Below are 21393 nucleotides of genomic sequence, written 5' to 3'. Positions count from 1 at the left end.
TAGAGCATTTGTACCAGAACTAATCTTGCTTTTTCCATTTGTGCCAGCTGTGAGCACCTCCTGCCCACGGATGCAGCCTGCCATTTCACGATGACCTCTCATCCTATCTTGCTTCCTGACCCTTTTGTTTTTTAGCAATCATCCTCTTCCAGTGGTAGCGTGTTTGGGTCTGGAAACACTGGAAGAGGGGGAGGTTTCTTCAGTGGCCTTGGAGGAAAACCCAGTCAGGATGCAGCCAACAAAAACCCATTCAGCTCGGCCAGTGGGGGCTTTGGATCCACAGCTACCTCAAGTAAGTTGAGAAGACTTTTCCCAGTCCCTTGGTCCCCTAATGCCATTGTCATTCTTAGAGTGTTATCAAAGCTTCAGTGACAAATACAAAAAGAAAAAAAAATCTAGAAGGCTCATTTAAAATATCTTCCCCAAAGCAGTGTGATCTGTTTTGCTTTTTTATTTTTGGTTTTTTAATGAGATGTCCTATATAATCATGAAAAGATATCAGAGCTGCAGGGAGAGGATCTGTGTATTGAGCTGCTCCCCTCTTCTCTCCCAAGGCCCAAGTCGCTCTGTTTCTTAGTATTGGAGTGACTTGAAGTGAATGCAAGCAGACAAGCATAAATGAGCAGCAGCAGAGCAAGCCGAGGATGCTGGGAGGAGAGCATGCAGACTTTCATTTGGATAGTACTCTCCAAATTTTCCTTAAAATTCAGCTCCTGTAGGGAGATGTCACCCAAAAGTTGAAGCCTTTAATATTTCTCACCTCTTACATTTTTGTTTTATTTTCATCTGAAGCTGTATCTGCCAGTACTTTCTTTAGCTTTTTTTTTTTTTTTTTTTTTTGAGACAGAGTTTCACTCTTGTTGCCCAGGCTGGTGTGCAATGGCGTGATCTCAGCTCACTACAACCTCCGCCTCCCAGGTTCAAATGATTCTCCTGCCTTAGCCTCCCAGGTAGCTGGGATTACAGGCACGTGCTACCACGCCTGGCTGATTTTTATATTTTTAGTAGAGACAGGGTTTCACCATGTTGACCAGGCTGGTCTCAAACTTCTCCGCCCGCCTCAGCCTCCCAAAGTGCTGGGATTACAGGTATGAGCCACCATGCCCAGCCTTCTTTAGCTAATTTTAAAAATTCTTTTTTTTTTTTTTGAGACAGAGTCTTGCTCTGTCACCAAGGCTGGAGTGCAGTGGCGTGATCTTGGCTCACTGCAAGCTCCACTTCCCGGGTTCACGCCATTGTCCTGCCTCAGCGTCCTGAATAGCTGGGATTACAGGTGCCGGCCACCAAGCCCGGCTAATTTTTTGTATTTTTTTTAGTACAGACGGGGTTTCACCGTGTTAGCCAGGAGGTCTCGATCTCCTGACCTCATGATCCGCCTGCCTTGGCCTCCCAAAGTGCTGGGATTACAGGCGTGAACCACCACGCCCAGCCTTTTTTTTTTTTTCTTTTTCTTTTTTTTTCTTTGTTTTTGAGACGGAGTGTTGCTCTGTCACCCAGGCTGGAGTGCAGTGGTGCAATCTCAGCTCACTGCAACCTCCCAGGTTCAAGCAATTCTCCCAGCTCAGCTTCCCGAGTAGCTGGGATTACAGGCACCTGCCACCAAGCCTGGCTAGTTTTTGTATTTTTAGTAGAGACGGGGTTTTACCATGTTGGCCAGGCTGATCTCGAACCCCTGACCTCAGGTGATCCGCCCACCTCAGCCTCCCAAAGTGCTGGGATTATAGGCGTGAGCCACCGTGCTCGGCCTTAAAAATTATTTGTTGACCTGTGTATTCATGGTTGGAAATGAACGAAATCTGTTTGTGTAGATCTTTATCCTGCTGCTCAGACGGAAGCTGAGATTAGAAGTTGGGAGCCTGTCCTGTTTGTCTCAGCTTCTCTCATTTAATGTGCCCTACATGAAGTTTCTTTCATCTGTTGTGCTGTGTGAGATCTCCATGAATCATGAGCTAGTGTTCTGCAGTCATGACAGATGTTTCCTTAATATTAAGGCCTATGCAGTTAGCAAAACTTTCTATCCTGATTTGCCCTTCTAAACTCCTAAATCAAAAACTAGTCATTTTTTTAGTTCAGCCTGGGCAACACAGCAAGTCCCCATCTCAAAAACCAAACAAACAAAAATCTAGTTATTTTGATGTCACTGTCCACTCCACTAATACATAAGGAAAGATTATTGTCAAGAGACACATACCTTTTACCTTGTGAAATTATGTAATCAGAAGTTTTTGTTCTTTAGGTTTCAGTCTGCCAGGAGGGATTTAGAATCCTGGATCTTAGAAATCAAGTCTAGTAGTTTTCAAAAACTGTTTTTGCCAATGAACTCTTAAGTAGCATCCTGATAAGGAAAACAAAAGTAGGTTCATGCTGAAGCAGGGGTCAGGAACTCCAAAACACACAGCTGGCTGGCACCACAGGACTGTGAGGCTCCATAGCACATACTTTGAAAACATCGTCCTTTTATGGCTCTTCATTTTCCATTGAGGAAACAAGCCCAGAATTCTGAGGTCACAGAGCCAGAAAGTCACAGATATAGAACTCAGCTAGACTATATGTCACATGCCAGACACAGAATCTGGCACAGAATAGACACTTAATAACATGCTCCACTGGAGTTAGAAATTTGGGTTTATCCCAGAGCTAAGGTATCATCTGTGAGGTTGTGTTACTGGCCAATTTTGTTAAAAGTTAAATGTGTCATATCCCTATAAACATTCGTTTACTCATCTCTAATGCCATGGCTCTTGACTGTCAAGGAGTTGCCTTCTGTCAGTGGCTGGCTGCAGCTGGTTTGCACGGACACATGAGAGCCAGCCATGCACATCTTCCCAATTGTTCGTTTGGTGACATCGTGTGGGGTAGCCTGAAATGAGCCATTGTGGAGTATTTATATCATGGAAATCAGAAAACCCTACAAACCAGGACTCCCCAGCCTGTCAAACATTACTGGCTGATTCTTTTAATTCTGGTTTAAAGTAAACACATAACTATTCTTGATACCAGATAACCTGTTAGTCTTCATCTTCTAAATGTTGGCTGTTAACTATAAACCAACAATTTACATGTGTGCCTAAGGGAAGTTTAAGTGATTTTGAAGGAGTAGAGGAAACACTTAACACTGTATTATTTTAAAAACTATATGATTTTATTTCAATAGTTTTTGGGGTACTAGGTGTATGATTCGATAGTGAAAGGGACAGGAATTGTTTTAACTCTTAGGGCCACCAAGTACAGAATAAAAGGAAGGAACAGTGGAGAAGGAAGAGCTGGGAGTCGTCTGGGGAAAGGCATTGTCCTCACCACAGTACTCAGGATCCTTTCTGCAGAATCATCAGTGACAGCTTCTTTCTCCTTAATTGACTGCATCATTTGATGCTTTGAGCACCACTTCTTTCCTGGACTGTATGAACTGATTCTCCTGGTTCCTTCTGCCTTTCAAACAATTCCTCCTCTGCTTCTCTTCTTATCTCTACCTTCTCTCCCTCCCCTCACCAACCCCCGCACTCCCCGCCCCATTTTGCTATGGGGCATTCCCCGTGGTCATCTGTTCATCACAATCTTCTTCTCCCTTCCCCCTGGCTCTTCCATTGTGGTCTGAAAATCCATGCCAAACCCGAGTCTTAAGACTGCATTTATTTTGCTGGTTTTCCTACTCAAACCCTTGGGCAACTTCCCACTGACTATAGGATAAAGATGAAATAAACTTGAAACTGGAATTCAGGGCCCTCCTTGAGCTGGCCCCAAAGTACCTTTCTGACTGTACTCAGTTCCCCAGTACTTTCCTTCTGGTTTGGTCAGTTTGTCTGCTTGCTGTCCACACAAGCATCCCTCCCTCACTTCCTCCAGGTTCACTTGGCACCCTGCACCCACCTTCTGAGCCTGTCCTTCTTTAAAGGATGAATGCAAGGCTGTTTCTGTGTGCACTGCACCTTTGCCTGAGGGTCATTCAGGCCCACCATGATCGCTCCCTCTCTGGAAATCCTGCAGCCCTTGGATTTCATCACTACACAAACCATCAAGCAGAAGGAAACCAGCCTTTATTAATCACCTACTGTGTGCCAGAAGCTCAATGCACGTGAGCTAACCACTTCTTACAACAGTGCTTTTAGATGTGGCTGTCCCCATTTCACTGATAGGAAAATCAGGTCCAAGAGGAGATGTATACTGCAGAAGTTGCACAGCTACTAAGTGGCGTAGCCAGGATTTAGTCCAGCTGCGTTTCCCGAGCTCTGATTGGCCTTGTTTACAGAACGTCTCCCAGGTACGCCTTTTTGGGCAACATTTATGCATGGAAAAGACCCCATTATAGAGAGTTATTTGAGCAGTTCCCTTGTGACATTTATGCCCCGGGCTGCTTTGCCCTGAAACTGCCCAGTTTACCCCTGAGAAGTCATGAGAACTATAACAATGACCGCAAAAGACAAGCTGAGAACACCAGTACTTGGAGTTGGCGTGTTCTGTATCCAGAAGCTCAAAGCTTGCAAGAAGGGCTTCTTCTCTCTGTCATCCCCATAGAATCTACTAAAGAAAACCTGGGAACCCATGGAGACATCTAAAATCCACCACCACTGTGGATTGTTACCCATAAGGACCTGTTGCCTCCTTTAGTATTGTCCTGAGGACACTGTGTAGGGCCATTCCCAGCACATTCTTTCTGTTTAGGGTCCTGAAAGACATATTTGTCTCATCAGAAGATGAAGAAGCCGTTTGATGATGATCTTGTGGGTTTACAGGGTCCCTCTACAACTGTTCTTTAAGAAAATATCTTGGAAAGTATCCTGGGCAAGAGCTTCCTGAGAGACCCTTTCGGAGTGTGCATTGAATTCTTGTTCAATGACTTTAGACCTGCAGGATGATATGGGGCCTGGTCTGATACTCTGTATCGGATTTAATTGCTATCCAGTTTATATTAAGTATAATTTAATTCAGATTGGGTCAGGCCCTGATGTTGGATGATGCTAGTGTTTTTGCCAAATAAAAGACCAAAGAGGATCCATGTTTTGCCAGCAGGGTGGAAGCCCAGAGCAGATGCCAGTTTTACCTGTACTTGGCACCCCTAAAGTGTCAGTCACAGATGGCTATGCAAAGACAAACTTGTTTTTTTTACTGGATAGTTTATTTACAAGTCAAGAAGAATCATCTACAGTGAAATATTGTTCGGTCCGCCAAGATATTCTCTTATGGTAATATGAGAATATGGTAACATATTTTCAAAAACTAGAGACTATGTTATTTTGGAACCATTAGGAGAAAACCAAGAAACACATTGTTGACATTAGAAACAGAGACTCAGTCATTGTTTTATGCTACTTTGTTTCAGAGCAGTTTAAATCAATGGTAAAATGTCTCAACATGCAGAGCTCCTTGAGAGACTGTAAACGAGAGTGATTACAGCTTTAATGGTGTCATTCTTGGGATCTTTTAAAAATGAAAAGGATTTGATTATCTCCTGCTGACCTGCTCAGTGTCTTACTAGCTGAAGTGTGATTGAGATGTGGAAGGAAGAGGTTGAAGGAACAGAGAAGGGCAGCAGCCTTTTCCGAGAGTCTACAACATACCACACTAGTGCCCTGTGTGCATCATGTTATCTTCCCAGCATCCCTGCAGAGTCACAATTGCTGTCCTGTTCTGTGTGTGGGGAAACTGGGACTTAGGATAGTTAAGTCCTTGCTCAGGGTGACACAGCTATTAGGTAATCTCACCCGGGTCTGACTGCAAACTTCACTGCTTGTTCCACTATAATATGCCATAAAGATTTTAAAGTCAAAGAGTTCTTAAAGAGAGAAAAAGATTAAAAAGCCCAAAGACTTCTAAATGATCTCTGACTTCCCACCACTGTCCCAATAACATCATTTCACCTCACATTTCATGTGGTTGCACCAGGTTCCTCCAAGAGGAGATTCAACCCCAGTCTTGCCCTTGAATTTGTTTGCTATTTGAGTTTTGCATTGCTAGCACTAACAAAGTGCAAAAATCTCTTCTTGAAATACCAAGTAAACGGAATGGCTGAGAAGCCTGTTTTCATCTCCATTGTCAAATGTACTGCCATTGAAGGAATCAGACGTAACTTTGGGCTAGCTCAATAAGGGGAAGGTCAAACTGCTCAGAAGGCCATTTTGTGGGACTCCGTCAAGGGATACATTATCCTGTGGTACTGAGTTATGAGGGTGATACAAAGGGATTTCTTAACCACCCAGCTGCCAGTGCCTGACATACCTGACATGTGGGTCCTTAACCAGGCTCTCAAATTGTCAGCAGTGGTTTTATAGGGCAGTGACCATGATGTGATGGGCCAAGTCATATTGTATTACTGGTGCCTGGAAATTTGAGGTGACTGGGTCCCAAAGTGAGGCCACTCACTTCCTGGATTGTGGATTAAGAGCATTGCATCTGGACGTATTAACCATGTTGGCTCTCCTATTAGAGTTGGTTGGTAGCAGCATGAGTTGAGAGACCTGGGGAGGTGACAGGTTAATGGGGGGGCCACCTCTTCCAACAGCTCAACTTTGAAAATGATGTTAAGTGCTCCCCCTCCTCCAGTCCTCTCCTTTCACTTTGCTTGTGAACACCTGACTGGCTTAGGGAGAGACTGGTCCTTCATTACCCACCCAGTGATTACCCAGAGCATATGCTGTGCCTCCCATTTATGCCTTGTGTCTTTGGGCATCCACTCCACTTCAGGATAGCTTCTCCCTGCCTTGTGGGCATATATTCAATAAAACACCCATCTAGACGTGGTAGGAAACGTGAGTTATTCCTTCCCTTCCCACCAACGCCCACCCCCCCCCCCCAAAAAAGTTTGAAAACTCTGACATATCCTGTGCTATATTATCTGAGTGACAGCTTCTGTGTATGTGGACTTTGTCTGTTTATCTATTATTATCTGTCAGGTTTGCATTTCTTGTAACAGGTGAAAAAAAATTCTCAGCCATCTTGGTTTTTAGTAGTTTCCTTTTTTCCTTTAATTCTTGGAGTGAATTCAGTGCATAGTTGAGAGGGGGATGACCCCCTAGATTAGTATCTAAAAGGTCAAGGGCTTCATTAAACCTCTTAGAGGAAATCTGACTGGAAGTCTTGCTAGCCTCCTTAACATTCTTCACACCATCCCTATATCCCCTTGGATCAAAGACAGGAGCACCGTGATTTTTCTCATTTCACTGCCATTCTCTGAGCAGCTCAGGCAGCCATAAGCATGCTGAACTTGACTATAAAAGCAGGAGGTAAGTGCTAGAAGCCATTATGCCTGGGTTGGATTTGTTCTAACTTTAATTTCCCTAGTTTGACAAAATTTGAAGTTGGTCTTGTGTGAAGAGACCAATCAAAGTAAGCCCTGTTTTCCAGAAGAAAGCAGCCTGTGGGGCAGAGCCCATGGCCTCCATTGCTGGGCAGTCTTGACACTTGCAGGAGCACCCAGTGAGCTTCTACAAAGGAGCCTTTTCATTGGGACCTCTCACTGCTCCTTTATTTTGTGCCTATAAAATCATGCCAGGAAATCCTGAGCCTGGGTGCCAGAATGATTAAAAACTTCCCAGCAAGGTGCGTGAAAATCAGAGAAAGTACCTGTCACTGTCACTGTCGCTCCGCTCCCTTGGCTTCTAGGCGGCTTGTCACTCCCATCTTTCCAAACACCCAACTGAGACTTTTTCTCTGTTCTGAGAAGCAGGTAAGGACATCTGTCTCCCTCTGACCTCCCTCACATCTTCATCTCTTCAGATACCTCTAACCTATTTGGAAACAGTGGGGCCAAGACATTTGGTGGATTTGCCAGCTCGTCGTTTGGAGAGCAGAAACCCACTGGCACTTTCAGCTCTGGAGGAGGAAGTGTGGCATCCCAAGGCTTTGGGTTTTCCTCTCCAAACAAAACAGGTACTCCTATGTCTATTTGTTATGGTTATCTTTATATATGTATTTGTTTATGCATAGATATCTGGAAGGAGACATCTCTAGGGTGGTTATCTCAAGAGAGTAGGATTGGAGTAAAGAAGTTAACTGTTTCCTCCGCATTATTTTTATATTTACTGAGCATCTGCTACATTCCTAACATGATTCCAGGTCTTCCAAAACATGTTTAAAAGCATAGAACGCAAGTAATGCAACCTTTTTTTTTTTCTTTTTTTTTGTGAGAGGGAGTCTCAATCTGTCGCCAGGCTGGAGTGCAATGGTGCGATCTCAGCTCACAGCAACCTCCAACTCCCTGGTTCAAGCGATTCTCCTGCCTCAGCCTCCCAAGTAGCTGGGATTACAGGCATGTGCCACCATGCCCAGCTAATTCTTGTATTTTTAGGAGAGATGAGGTTTCACCATGTTGGGCAGTCTGGTCTCCATCTCTTGACCTTGTGATCCGCCCACCTCGGCCTCCCAAAGTGCTGGGATTACAGGCGTGAGCCACTGCGCCCGGCCGTAATGCAACTCTTAAGAGAACCCAGATTCTTCTTGGGGAGAAAACATTGTAAATATTTGACAGTTGCAGAACAACCAAAATAAAGGAACACATAAGGAAATGATAACTGAAGTATCTGCAGGAAAGCATCCTGAGTCATGGATTTGTTGGGGTGCCCATTATTTGTGAGGGTCAAAGCAGATTATCTGTTTAATTTCTCATGTGTATGTTACTTTCCCCTCTTTCGCAAATCACTTCATTTTTTTAAATTTTTATTTATTTTTATTTTTTTGAGACAGAGTCTCGCTCTGTCGCCCAGGCTGGAGTGCAGTGGCGCAATCTCGGCTCACTGCAAGCTCTGCCTCCCGGGTTCACACCATTCTCCTGCGTCAGCCTCCTGAGTAGCTGGGACTACAGGCGCCCGCCACCACGCCCGGCTAATTTTTTGTATTTTTAGTAGAGATGGGGTTTCACCGTGTTAGCCAGGATGGTCTCAATCTCCTGACCTCGTGATCTGCCCACCTCGGCCTCCCAAAGTGCTGGGATTACAGGCGTGAGCCACCGTGCCCAGCCCCCAAATCACTTTATTTTTAATTGAAGTATATGTGTATCCACAATCCACATAAGTACACAGCTGAATTAATTTTCACAGTTGGAATACACCCATGTAACCAAGGAAAAGGAACATTACTAGGACTACTTTTTATCCCAGCATTACTATTAAAGTATATATTTATATAAACTATATGCCTTTTTATAATCATGTATGATGTATTTATAACTAAAAATTTTTAATGAACAGTGTATGTTTAGATCTGAAAACATGTACTTCATTTCTGTCATCTGCCTCTCCACCCTGTTTCCGTCTCTGAGATCTGCGGAGAGTCTGCACTCCTGTCCTTGTTGATGGAAAATTGTGTGAAAAGAGTTTTTTTTAAGACAGGGGGTCCAGGGTGGGCTGTTTGAGCAAGCAGCTTTTTAAAGCAAACTCCCCCTGGGTAAGTGGCCAGGACACTTGGCCCTCGTATGTAGGGGATGCTCTGAAATATGCTAATTCCAGAGGAAGGATCTAACCTCAGGACTAGATGCATCAGTGGCTCTGACTTGGGAGTAAGGCTGCCCCAAATTAATACATGGAGTCTCATATTTAGAGCCTAAAGTGCTGTGGTTTCCAAACCCACTGTGCACCTTACCTCAGACTGTGACTCAGGTAGCTTAGTCTTTGGTTGCTAGTTGTTAATACTGTTTTCCTAGAAATTAAAACAGAATATTCTGAAATGGGCTTCACAGCTTTCTTTTTGCTACACACACAGTGCATTGTTTAAAAATGAAAGGGCCACAAGGCTTTTATCCCAGTTAGAAAGGTGCATCGTGAACATTTCAACTGGGGAATTTTAGTTCATCGATCATCAAGACTTTTTATGTTTTTAGGAGGCTGATAATGTTTTCTTTGACTCTTATGGTTTTCCTATATATGGTTCTTTATCCTGAGATTATGTCCCCATTGATTTGGAAATCTGACCTTTGAAAATTCCACCTGTAATCCCAGCAGTTTGGGAGGCTGAGGTGGGAGGATCACTTGAGCCCAGAAGTTCAAGACCAACCTGGGCGACATAGTGAGACCCCATCTCTAAAAGAAAAAAGGAAAATCACACCTAATTCAGACACTGGGTACAGTGGCTCACGCCTGTAATCCCAGCACTTTGGGAGGCCAAGGAAGACAGATACTTGAGTCCAGGAGTTTGAAACCAACCTGGATAACATGGCAAAAACCCGTCTCTACAAAAAAAAATAATGCAAAAATAAGCCAGGCACGTTGGTGCACACCTGTAGTCCCAGCTCCTCAGGAGACTGAGGTGGGAGGATCAATTGAGCCTGGGAGGCAGAGATTGCACTGAGCCAAGATTATGCCACTGCACTTCATCCTGGGCAACAAAGCAAGACTCTGTCTCAAAAACAGAAAGAAAATCTGACCCTTTTATTTGTCCAGTCTTAGAGAAAATGTATGCCCCAACTTTTCATAGTACTTATTTGCCCCATGAAACTGTGATACTTAGATTGAGGACTCAAATAGAGAAAAACTATCTTTCAGATACATAAGTTGAGTGAACTAGTAACCATAAACATCAAAGTGAGGGCAGGGGAAAGGCCACTCCCCCTCATGTTTCAGGACTTCATCTCTCTGCTGCGGAACTCGTATTGGTTCTGGGAGAGCTTTTTCTGTTGAAAGAGGGGACTGGAAGTTCCGAGCAGAAGGAAGGGCTGCTGTGAATAGAGGAACTGCCTTCCTGCCCAGGCATCAGGGCACTTTTTGCTTTAAGAGAGATTTTAAGTTGATGATTTGGATGGGTCTTTGAAAAATTCCAGAAGTATCTATCCTCCCTTTAGTAAAATTGCATTATAAAATTATCCTGCTGGAGGTCATCCGGGGAGAGGACAGGAGGAAGGTGGGATGGACTGAAGATGGCCTTGCTGCCCACCATGGTCAGTGGTCTACACCCTGCTCTCTCGCTAAAGTGTTAGATTTGGAGGGAGGCAGGCAGGGGATGAATGATGGGAAAGATGAGAGGTGGGCGTTTGAGTCGCACAGACCTTGTTCCAGTCCCAGCTCTAGCACCCATCAGCTGGCTGAAGTTTGGACAAGTGGCATATTCTCTAAGTCTCAGTTTCCTCCCCTGTCTCGTAAGGATCCCAGGCTTATTGGGAAGATTTAAGAAAACTGCTGTGAAGCACCTGGCATATAGTGGGCCCTCAATAAATCAGAAAGTTTATCATCATTGATTATTAGAAAATTTTTGTTTCTTCTGGAGAAGAAATTTATGAAAATACGGCAACTGATAAAATCAAACCCCTCCTGCCATCAGGAGAGAGTTGCCTGTTTAAGCCAGAGTGACTGTTTTCTTCCTGTTTAATTTGGCTGTGACCCAGGTGCGTTGTTTGGGGGCTTTTTCTCTCTGTATATTTAACCGCCACCCCTCCCCTGTCCAGTTTATTTTCTGTATCATCATGACTTCCCATTTTTCACTCACCTTCCACCAAGAAGTCTAAGCAATATTGATACAAGGTACTAGATAAAGCCCTGCATGTCTAGGAAGAAAGTGTAACTAGATCTGTGATCAGTCTTAAATAATTCAACTGTAAGGGTTTTTTAGCACTTTTTTTTTCCAGTCTGTTACATTTATAACCCAACAGTCTCCATTATCATGGCTTGGAATTTCACTCAGTGTTTTAAAATGCGAAATGTTAACCCAAACACGAGCCTTAGCAAAAAAGTATCTTCTCAGTTGTGCAGCCTACCACTGTTAATGGCAAATAGGCACATGAGTGAATCACAAAATAACAGTTAACTGAGGGATTCAGCTGACAACTTTTCATACCCAGGATTTGATCTTTCCTGATTCAGAGGGCAGAAGCTTGTGTTGTGATTACATAAACAATAAGAAGTCTGGATTTCATCCCTCTAACAACAGATTGACTTTCTGAAAGGGGAGAAAAGGCTTGTCGCTAGGCCACCATTACTCCCGCTAGCACGCAGTTCATAGGCCACACTCACCTTAAGAAGTACTCCCTTTAGAGGGTGCTCCCAGTTAGAGCACATTTCTTATGCCATTCTATTCCATTCATTCAAGAAGACACTCACTGAGTGTCTATTCTAATACTTTAGAATGATTTCAGCAGTATCTTGGAAGTTTGGGAACCCGCATCAGGAATAGCTCAGGAGAGGATGTTTTGTCTTCCTGCCTGACAGGCAGCACCAGCAATCAGAGTAGGGTGCCCTGTGCGTGACCTGACCCTTGTCTGTGTGGCCACCTGTGTGGTGCTGCCCTCTGGCAGCCTAAGCCCACTGGGCAGCAGTGTTGGCAACTTGCAGAAGGCATCTGAACTCTTAGGGCTGTCCTCACTGTTGACTTATTATTTTATTAGATTTATGCAGCAGCCTGCCTCCAAAGAAGAAATTTGGTGTGTTTTTTCATTGAGAAGTAATTCCAGACTGCAGGAAAAAAGCATTTAAAAAAAAAAACAAACCTCCACTGAGCGAGAGAAAGGGAGACTCTGATGAGAGATGTAGGAGCCATCAGGCTGTAAATAAATAAAAAGCACCTGGCTGGGCGCCAGCATACATGTCTCTGTCTCTGCTATGACCCAATTCAGGGATTCTCCCTGAGAGGAGGTTTTGAGCCTCTGATTTTATAATTTGGGTTTCTATGAAGCTAGATGTCTTGCCTGTGTACTGATAAGTAATATAGTCTGTCATCTTTTGTCAGCTGGGTAGGGATTGGAGTTTTGGAGAATGGTTTTTCACTCCAAACAGCTCAGAGGACCTGGGAGGGGTGGAAGGTGCACCGAGTGGGCTCTTGGAGGTCTGTTGACACGGCTTCACAGTGACTTCACAGAGTCTGCAGGAGCTCTCCTGAGTGGACCCCAGAGCCCTCTGCTAGGAATGGAGGGGAGTGGTTTGGTTTGAGGGCTTTTGTTTTGTTGTTTTCATTACTATTTTCTTGATAGAAGGGCGGTGGGGGGGGGGGGGGGGGGGTTGCCCTTTACTCTAGTTCTTGCATTTGAATTGCTAACATCCTCTTTTCCCTTTTTTCTTCCTATTTTGATTTGGTTTCTCATTGCTCAATGTCTTCTCTTCCTGTCTCCTCCTTTCTTTCTCCCTATTATTTCTGTTTGTTTGCCTCTGTTTTGCTCAGGTGGCTTCGGTGCTGCTCCAGTGTTTGGCAGCCCTCCTACTTTTGGGGGATCCCCTGGGTTTGGAGGGGTGCCAGCATTCGGTTCAGCTCCAGCCTTTACAAGCCCTCTGGGCTCGACGGGAGGCAAAGTGTTCGGAGAGGGCACTGCGGCTGCCAGCGCAGGAGGATTCGGGTAAGCCCCCTGGGGAGGGCCCTTGGGAACCCACATGCCAGCCAAAAAGCACTAGGGGCCTGTACTCTTGCTCTGACAAGAAATTTGACCATGAGGTGAAGGCCCCTCCCTTGAAATTTGTGAACAACTCCCTCAAGGATTCCTGTTCCTCTCCAGGGTAAGACTCATTTCTTTCAAGCCAGGCTTTGTTGAATTCATGGTGGACCTCAGCTGTGTTGCTGTTCCCTGGTATGAGAAATGCTGGTCATCAGAGCCCCTGTTCTCCTGCTGGGGCTAAAGGAAGGCACCAGCCCTGCCTTAGCTACTGCTTTGTAGCCAAGAGGCACCCCGGTGTGGAGCTTCTGTTAGGAAGTCCTCAATGAATGGTTTTCACCAGATTCTTTCCTCTTGGGATTATTCTGTGTTAGACCCGTTGTCCTTGAACAAACAACTCCCTGTGTCCCCTGCTCCCCTGCAGCCCCCCAGAGTGAGTATTCAGTTGCACAGGTCCTCCCGTGGGAAGATCCTGGATGATCAGGGATTTCGAAGCTGCTCTCATTGCCTCGTGTGCGTCTGCACTGGAAAAGGCCATTTTTAGGGAGTCGCTTTTAAGGGCAGAATTTCAGTGTGGTTGCCAAAACCCCAAGGGAAAAAAACCTTCACCACACCACAACATCCCAATTTTAAAAATGTACACGGGATGACTACCAAGTCTCTTGTTCAAAGGAGGTGTCGATGCCTGAAAGGAGTTCTAAAATGCCTCTCGCCGCGGTACTGGGCTCAGCATGAGCTGAAGGTTTGGGGGAGGGGAGATGATTTTGTCTAGGGGAATTGTTGAGATACTTGGGATCTGAGTCTTGGCAAGATGACAGCATCTTTATCTTGAAAATAAACTATAGTATGTTCTTAGTCACACCCTTCCCCTCCGTGCAAGATGCTGGAGCGCAGCAGCAGGAGTGAGAGGGTTGGCGTGCTGCTTCTCCTGTTTCACGGGAGACTAATGCCTTAGGTTTGCCCTCAGGAAACCCCAAGAATTAAAGTTAAGGAAAGCTTTGAAAGGACAGTTAGAGACCCACTTAGGCTGGTATTCTCAGAGGTCTTAATGGATGCTGTTCTCTGCAGTGATGACCTAGCACACAGTACCACAGAGTTGGTGGAAGGTTTGGGTTGACTGGGTATCTTGAGAATTGATTTATTTATTTGAAACCAGCTGTTTTCTTTACTAGTAGAAAAGTATCATATTCTGCCTTGGGGCGGCTCTCACACAAATCCCGATTGGCTGGTTAGTCAGTCCTAAAAAAGGTTAATGCCAGGTCAGTTATTAAATCTCCATAAGAGCCCATTACCTTCTTCCAGGTCCCTGGCCATGAGCCTGTCTCTGACCCTGAAGGGCAGGCTGTTGCTGATGTGGCCCAAGGCAGGAGGAGGAAGGGAGCAGGCCGCTCCTGGGAGAAAGTCCAATGAGAGCAGATCCCTTGGCCACCTTTGTATGGAAAGAGCCTTGACCTCACCATTAAAAGTGAATAGAATGCTGGGAAGGCGGAGTTTTAGATACTTTTTCTTGCTTTGGGGTTGATTCTTGCCCCAGGTGCTACCCCTTCTCCCAGAAACCACTGATCCATTTCCCTCACCTAGTCACCTCCAGACCCCAGAAGCTCTCCCCAACCCAGCTGAATTCCTCTGCAAACAATTCAAGGGGCTCTGATAGGTCACACAGTGCCACCTTGTGTGCTGGACCATATCTGGAGGGAGAACTGAGTGAGGGGGCACAGGGAATTGTCTCCAGGTGGGGCGAGCAGGGGAAGGAAAATGGTGGCCACTTTTACATTGGTTTGGGTAGTAATTACTGATTCAGGAAGCAAATACAAAATCCTGAATGAAATGACTTGGAAAAAGTAAATAGAATCAAGATCCCAAGAGGAGCTGAAGATAAATAAATGGGAGCAGGGTGTGGGGGAATGGTCGGTAAGTGAGAAATGCTAAAATGATAGAATAAAGCTTAAGGATTGTTGGAGGTAGAGCAGGAACTGTGTACTGCATAGTTCCCAAATGCCCTGGTGTTCCGATGGGGGATGGAAACTAAAACACTGGCCAGGTTGGATTTCATACTGTAGTCCTGCCATTTTTCTTCCTAGAGCAGAGATAAAAGTTGGCCCTGGGCAATAGCTCATTCTCTCTGAAAGGCTGCTAGTTAGGCCCAGCCTGTCACCCTGGATCATGTGTGTCGTGTGTATTGAGACTTACGGCAGGGGGCTGAGGCTTGCAGATGGGCAAGTGGTGAGAGGCCCCACTGACCTTAGTCTGTTTCTCACTGGAGCGCAGGTTTGGGAGCAGCAGCAACACCACATCCTTCGGCACGCTCGCGAGTCAGAATGCCCCCACTTTCGGATCACTGTCCCAACAGACTTCTGGTTTTGGGACCCAGAGTAGCGGATTCTCTGGTTTTGGATCAGGCACAGGAGGTAAGCTGCCACAAGTTCTCCCCTCACAAGCAAAATGGGTCCCTCTTGCCTTCTCCCCCAAAGAAATGAGTATGTTTTACCTGACCAGTCTGTTTAGTATTTTAAAAGCTGACTGGGCACGTGGTTCATGCCTGTAATCCCAGCACTTTGGGAGACCAAGGCGGGAGGATCACTTGAGCCCAGGAGTTTGAGACTAGCCTGGGCAACATGGCAAGACTCCATTCTCTACAAAAAATGTTAAAATTCGCCAGACATGGTGGCACACACCTGTGGTCCCAGCTACTCGGGAGGCTGAAGCAGGAGGATCACTTGAGCCCAAGAGGTCGAGGCTGCAGTGAGCTGTGATTGCACCACTGCACTTCAGCCTGGGTGACAGAATGAGACCCTGTCTCAAAATAAATAAATACATAACGTACTGAAAGTGGTTGAAAAAAAATTTTTTTTTTTTGAGACGGAGTCTCGCTCTGTTGCCCAGGATGGAGTGCAGTGGCACAATCTCGGCTCACTATAAACTCTACCTCCCGGGTTCACGCCATTCTCCTGCCTCAGCCTTTGAATAGCTGGGACTACAGGCGCCCGCCACCAGGCCCGGCTAATTTTTTGTGTTTTTAGTAGAGATGGGGTTTCACTGTGTTAGCCAGGATGGTCTCCATCTCCTGACCTCATGATCCACCCACCTCGGCCTCCCAAAGTGCTGGGATTACAGGCGTGAGCCACCGCACCTGGCATATTTTTTTTTTTTTTTTAGGTTTTAGTTAGACTTAGAACACTGTGTCATTTCTTACCAAAGAAATTACTGTCTTGATTTCCTCTCAGGATTTGAGAAGCCCAAAATAATAATGGTCTTACTAGGCCTTGGTTTAAAAATCTAAGCCAGCAGACTCAAAAAAAAAAAAAAAAGGGCATAGAAACTTCACAAAACATCTTGCATTTGTTTAACACTCTGCTTCTTCAGATGGCAGAATACGTGTCTTCCATTTTGTTCTTGCAGTAAACTGACGAGGCACAGAATTTAGGTATCATTACAATTGTACCCGTGAAGAAACAGAAACTCCAAGGAACTAAGTGTTAGCAGTTAGCAGTAGAACCAGGCCTATTATCCAGCCATCTTGCTTCTCTGGCCCTCAAAAAGAAGAGGAAGCAAATGGATGGAAAAACAACAACAGCAAAAAAAAAAAAAAAAAAAAAAGGTTTTCCTAATGAATGGATCTATGTGGTCCAGTACAGCTGAGAGGCCAAGCCAGAGACCCTCTGCCTACAGCTGGGGCTGGGGAGGGAGGAAGAACCCTAAAATACCAAGAAGATAACTCATAAAAAGTAAAGGAGTTTTTCTGCCTTCTGGGGGATCTGAGTAGCTCCAGAGGACAAACTCAGAATAAAGGGGCTTCTGTGTGTACCTTTCCTGCCTTCCTGTAGGTGGTGGAGGCACAGAGGGCTTCCCACGAGAAGCACAGAGGAGGGCAGGCACTTAGCATGGGGACCACCTTTGTCTTTCGAGTGGATGCGTGCTTTAACTTCACTCTTATTCTGCTTTTCAGGATTCAGCTTTGGATCAAATAACTCGTAAGTATCCCCCTTTTTGAGTCTGACCTTAATTAAAAGCATTAAATAAGGTTGGAAGTGTGTGGATCTTGCTGGATTTGTGCATTTTCTTTTCGTTTTTTCCTGTTTTTAGAGTTTGTCCTGTAAGTGTGGGGGTTCAGCAGCAGGGTTTGGGTTTTGTGGACTTGCTCTTCTCTGTAGCAATATGGCAGGAGGTGCCAGGCCTCGCCTTCTTAAGAGGCATGGTTAAAAGAGAAAAGAGCACGCCTGCCAGTGAGCCAGGCCTGAGGGCAGCGCTGAGGAGATGCTGCTCCTGACTTCCCTGGAGGTTTCTCAGAAGCTGCATGCTAACCCCTGGGCTCTGGGCCATCACCAGGTCTCATGTGTTGATCCACCCTCTGTGCTTCTGTGTAAAATTTCATGGCGTTAAAATTCGGTCTTAGCCAGGTGGGTGGTTCACGCCTATAATCCCAGCACTTTGGGAGGCTGAGGTGGGAGGATTGCTTGAGCCCAGGAGTCAAGACCAGCCTGGGCAACAGAGTGAGATCCCATCTCTACTAAAAATTAAAAAAATTAGCCGTGCATGCTGGCTTATGCCTGTGGTCCCAGCTACTCCAGAAGCTGAGGCGGGAGGATCACTTGAGCCTGGGAGGTCGAGGCTGCAGTGAGCCAAGATGGTACCACTACAGTCTAGCCTGGGTGACAGCCAGACCCTATATCAAAAGAAAAAAAAAAAATACTGGCCAAGCACGGTGGCTCACACCTGTAATCCCAGCACTTTGGCAGGCCAAGGTGGGCAGATACTTGAGGTCAGGAGTTCGAGACCAGCCTGGCCAACATGGTGAAACCCCATCTCTACTAAAAATATATATATATACATATATAGATACACACACAAGAATTAGCCAGGCGTGGTGGTGCATGCCTGTAATCCCAGCCACTTGGGAGGCTGAGGCAGAAGCAGCACTTGAGCCCGAGAGGCAGAGGTTGCAGTGAGCTGAGATCACGCCACTGCACTCCAGCCTGGGCAATAGAGTGAGACTCTGTATCAAAAAATAATAATAAAAAATCTGAGTCCTGACCTTTGCACACAGGCAGAGCAGCAGAGCCTGTGACTGCTCTGTGACAGAGCAGCTGACTCCACCACTGTCCTGTGCTCCCTTGCAGGTCTGTCCAGGGTTTTGGTGGCTGGCGAAGCTGAGGGCATGTCAGCAGGCCTTTCGATCCCTGGGACCAACCGCATCCTCACCTTCTTCCCCGAGAAATGCTGGAGCAGGCTGTTCAGACCGACGTTGCCATCAAAACACACCCAGAAAGAAACAACAGAAACCAAAACACACCCAGAAAGAAACAACAGAAACCAAAACTCACGAGACGCATGATTACTTGTTTTATATTTCATGTTGGGTTTTCCCTGCCACTATTAAACTGTCTGTTTCCGTACAGAACATATGTGGGTTTTTTCAGATCACAGCCAAGAAGATTGCCCCGTTTCTGTGGCTCTGAGAAGCCAGCAGAGCCTCCATCAGCCAGAACACTGTGTCTTCAAGGATGGCATCAGAAGTCACCAGCGTCGGGTGTTGATAAACAGCATCGAATGTGCCGTGGTCTCACTTGGACCTAGCGCCCTCCACATAGGGAAGAGGTTGCATGCTGGTGGGTCATCTTTTTGAGGCCGAAACTTGGTTATCTCCTCTCCATGTTCTTTTTGCCATTGTGTATCAGGACCATCCAAGGACGCACTCTGCAATTGAGTGGAGGCAGAGGAAGCCACTCATGCCAGCAGCAGTTGAGTTTCAGAAGCAGCCATAGCGCTTTTCAGTACAGTACAATAGTAGCCAGCATGAGGCAGGACAGTGCTGCGCCTTAGCCGGCCTTGTCCCCTCATCTCCATGTGGCTCTTGGGTGCCGTGTGTCCTACTCCAGAGAGGAGGGGGCCAGTTACTTGAGAAGACAGCCTTTATATTCTGTATGTGGCAGTGACATTGGTAGCCACACCTACCCAGTGTCTACTAACCACAGTGCAGATAGCCCTTGGGTAGACCCAGGAAGTGTGAAGACACTGCTGTTGCCAGACAACACTAGCAGAACGATGCTGGATTTGACAACAGTGTTTGCTAGGACGGCCCAGAGCTCATCACTGCAGTTTTATTAGAGTGCTTCTTTATCTTTAATGCAGTATCTTTGAGGCCTGTAACATCCTAGATAGTTGCCATCAAACAAGGACCGTCTCGCATTGAAAACAGATGTAAGAATTTCTCTTTCAGGCCCAGAATCTGACTGCTTTGGCTTGGGTCATGAGCAGCGGGGAGTTGGGAAGAGATTTTTTTTTTTTAGAGTTTTACATATTGGCAGGTTGTATTTTTTTAATGTTTTAATAAAAGTTTGACATGACATTAATTCATCATGTTGCAGACAGTGTGACCTCCTTGGTTCTGATGGCTTATGTGGGGACAGTAGACCATGGTGAGGTCTCCACTGTGTCACCACCTGGTCTGAAGGTCCCCATCTCGCCTGTGCCCCAGGGTCACCTGCAGAGTTCTTTGTCAGGTGCACATTCCCAGCCTCCATCCTGGGGACTCTGGCTCCAGAGGACTCCGATAGAGGCTGGACGCCCACCTGGCTTTGTGTTTGGTGATTTCTTAAGCTCACGAGAAGAGGAATCTCATTGTATAGCACTGTTGGGTTTCAGAAATCCCTCCCTCAACCAGATGCCAGCAGAGCCAAGAGCTGGAATTAGATCCGTGGTGTCTCTGGATGACTGTCACCCTGCGCTCTGTGCAGTTAGGAGAGGGAGGGGCTGTTTGTACGGTCCGTGGTGTCTCTGGATGACTGTCACCCTGCGCTCTGTGCAGTTAGGAGAGGGAGGGGCTGTTTGTACGGTCCGTTGTGTCTCTGGATGACTGTCACCCTGCGCTCTGTGCAGTTAGGAGAGGGAGGGGCTGTCTGTACAGTCCGTTATCTAGGGGCTCTGCCTCTCGCAAAGAGCTGGGGTCTCCATAAATTTAATGTGTGCTCTTTTTGGTCCTTGAGAATTAAAGAGCCTGTCACCTCCACCCTGTGTTCACAGGTGAAGTGGGGGGACAGTCCCCATGACATTCACAACCAGTCACAGGGCATGTTTCTCCCATGTGGGCTCGTGCTAGTCTAGAGACAAAGGGACTCAAGCTCTGACAGGAGAGGCTCGTGGCGGAGGGCTTAGCTTTAAAGGGAGAGATGTACCTGAAGCGCCGCAGGCTCCATTCTGCCCTTGGCTGTCATCCTGCCGACTGGCACCCAGGCCGAGCCAGTCTTCTCCTACCCTTTTGCTTCCCCCTGGACACTCCTTTTTATAAATAGAAATGGTTCGGCCTAAACCCTTGACCTCAAATTCTCTGCATTGATCCTCCATTGAGGTGGCATGTGACATCTCTCCATAAGGCACTATCAGCTGTGCTCAGGCAGATAACACCCCCACTCCCTGTCAGGCAGCAGCCCTGGAGGAATGTACTACTGGCATGTGAGCCCCTCCAAGTTCCTTTTTTGGGGGCGATTACAGTGGTAGATGGCAGGGGTCAGCTCAGCCTGCATCCCCTGACGCCTGAACTGTCAGGATATCCGGCTGGAATGCACAGTCGCTCCCACCTGCCCAGGGAGGAGATGGCGGGGCTTGAGCCATCTCCAAATCGGGGCAGGCAAAGAGCCTGGATGACAAGAAGGGGCCCCAGGGATGCCCACACAGCCCTTCTGGGGCATGTGCTGCAGCGGCAGGCACAGGAGGTTTCATTTATGTTTCTGCTCCGCGTAACTCAGGAAAGCGGGGGCAGACTGAGCTAGGCCGTGTTTTGCTTGGCTTTTCCAGACACACATATCACACTGGTAATTGGTGCTTCAGATGGCAACACAGGGATAGAGGCCAAATTGAGCTCCTCAGGGACAGGTAGAACCCCAGTTACACGACACCCACAATCCCGGCCTCTTGTTTGGGCAAAAGTATGAGTCCTGTGGCATGGTGACGTGGCTGAGCCGGTGGTCCCCTCCACATGGCCCTGCCCACCTGTGAGTGTCCTGGTGCCTGCTTTCAGCTTTGCGTTCTCTGTGGCAGCCTCCAGAGAGGCTTCTAGGTCAGGTCTCTGGCATTACAGAGAGGGAGTGGACTGTGCAGGCTGCCCTCACTCTTACCCTCAC

At 46.5% G+C, this 21393-nt stretch overlaps 1 protein-coding gene across 8 annotated transcripts in view; it reads left to right on the top strand.

The window, feature by feature from the left end:
* Positions 1–19630, top strand: part of NUP214 (nucleoporin 214) — a 109883-nt gene extending 90253 nt beyond the window's left edge. For 6 of the 8 annotated variants that reach the window (XM_008975944.5, XM_003822384.6, XM_055117570.2 and 3 more), the window contains exons 31-36: positions 136–292; positions 7711–7863; positions 13072–13243; positions 15545–15684; positions 17223–17247; positions 18394–19630. In XM_008975944.5, the coding sequence (XP_008974192.2) occupies positions 136–292; positions 7711–7863; positions 13072–13243; positions 15545–15684; positions 17223–17247; positions 18394–18427 (681 nt within the window). In that variant the 3' untranslated portion in view covers positions 18428–19630. Of the gene's footprint in view, positions 1–135; positions 293–7710; positions 7864–13071; positions 13244–15544; positions 15685–17222; positions 17252–18393 lie in introns of those variants that run through there. The other 2 variants (XM_034929309.3, XM_055117571.1) reach the window with 1 other exon arrangement.
* Positions 19631–21393: the final 1763 nt, after the last annotated feature.

Source organism: Pan paniscus, chromosome 11 (assembly GCF_029289425.2).
Source record: "Pan paniscus chromosome 11, NHGRI_mPanPan1-v2.0_pri, whole genome shotgun sequence".
NCBI lineage: Eukaryota > Metazoa > Chordata > Mammalia > Primates > Hominidae > Pan > Pan paniscus.
This window is presented reverse-complemented; position numbering and strand designations above follow the sequence as displayed.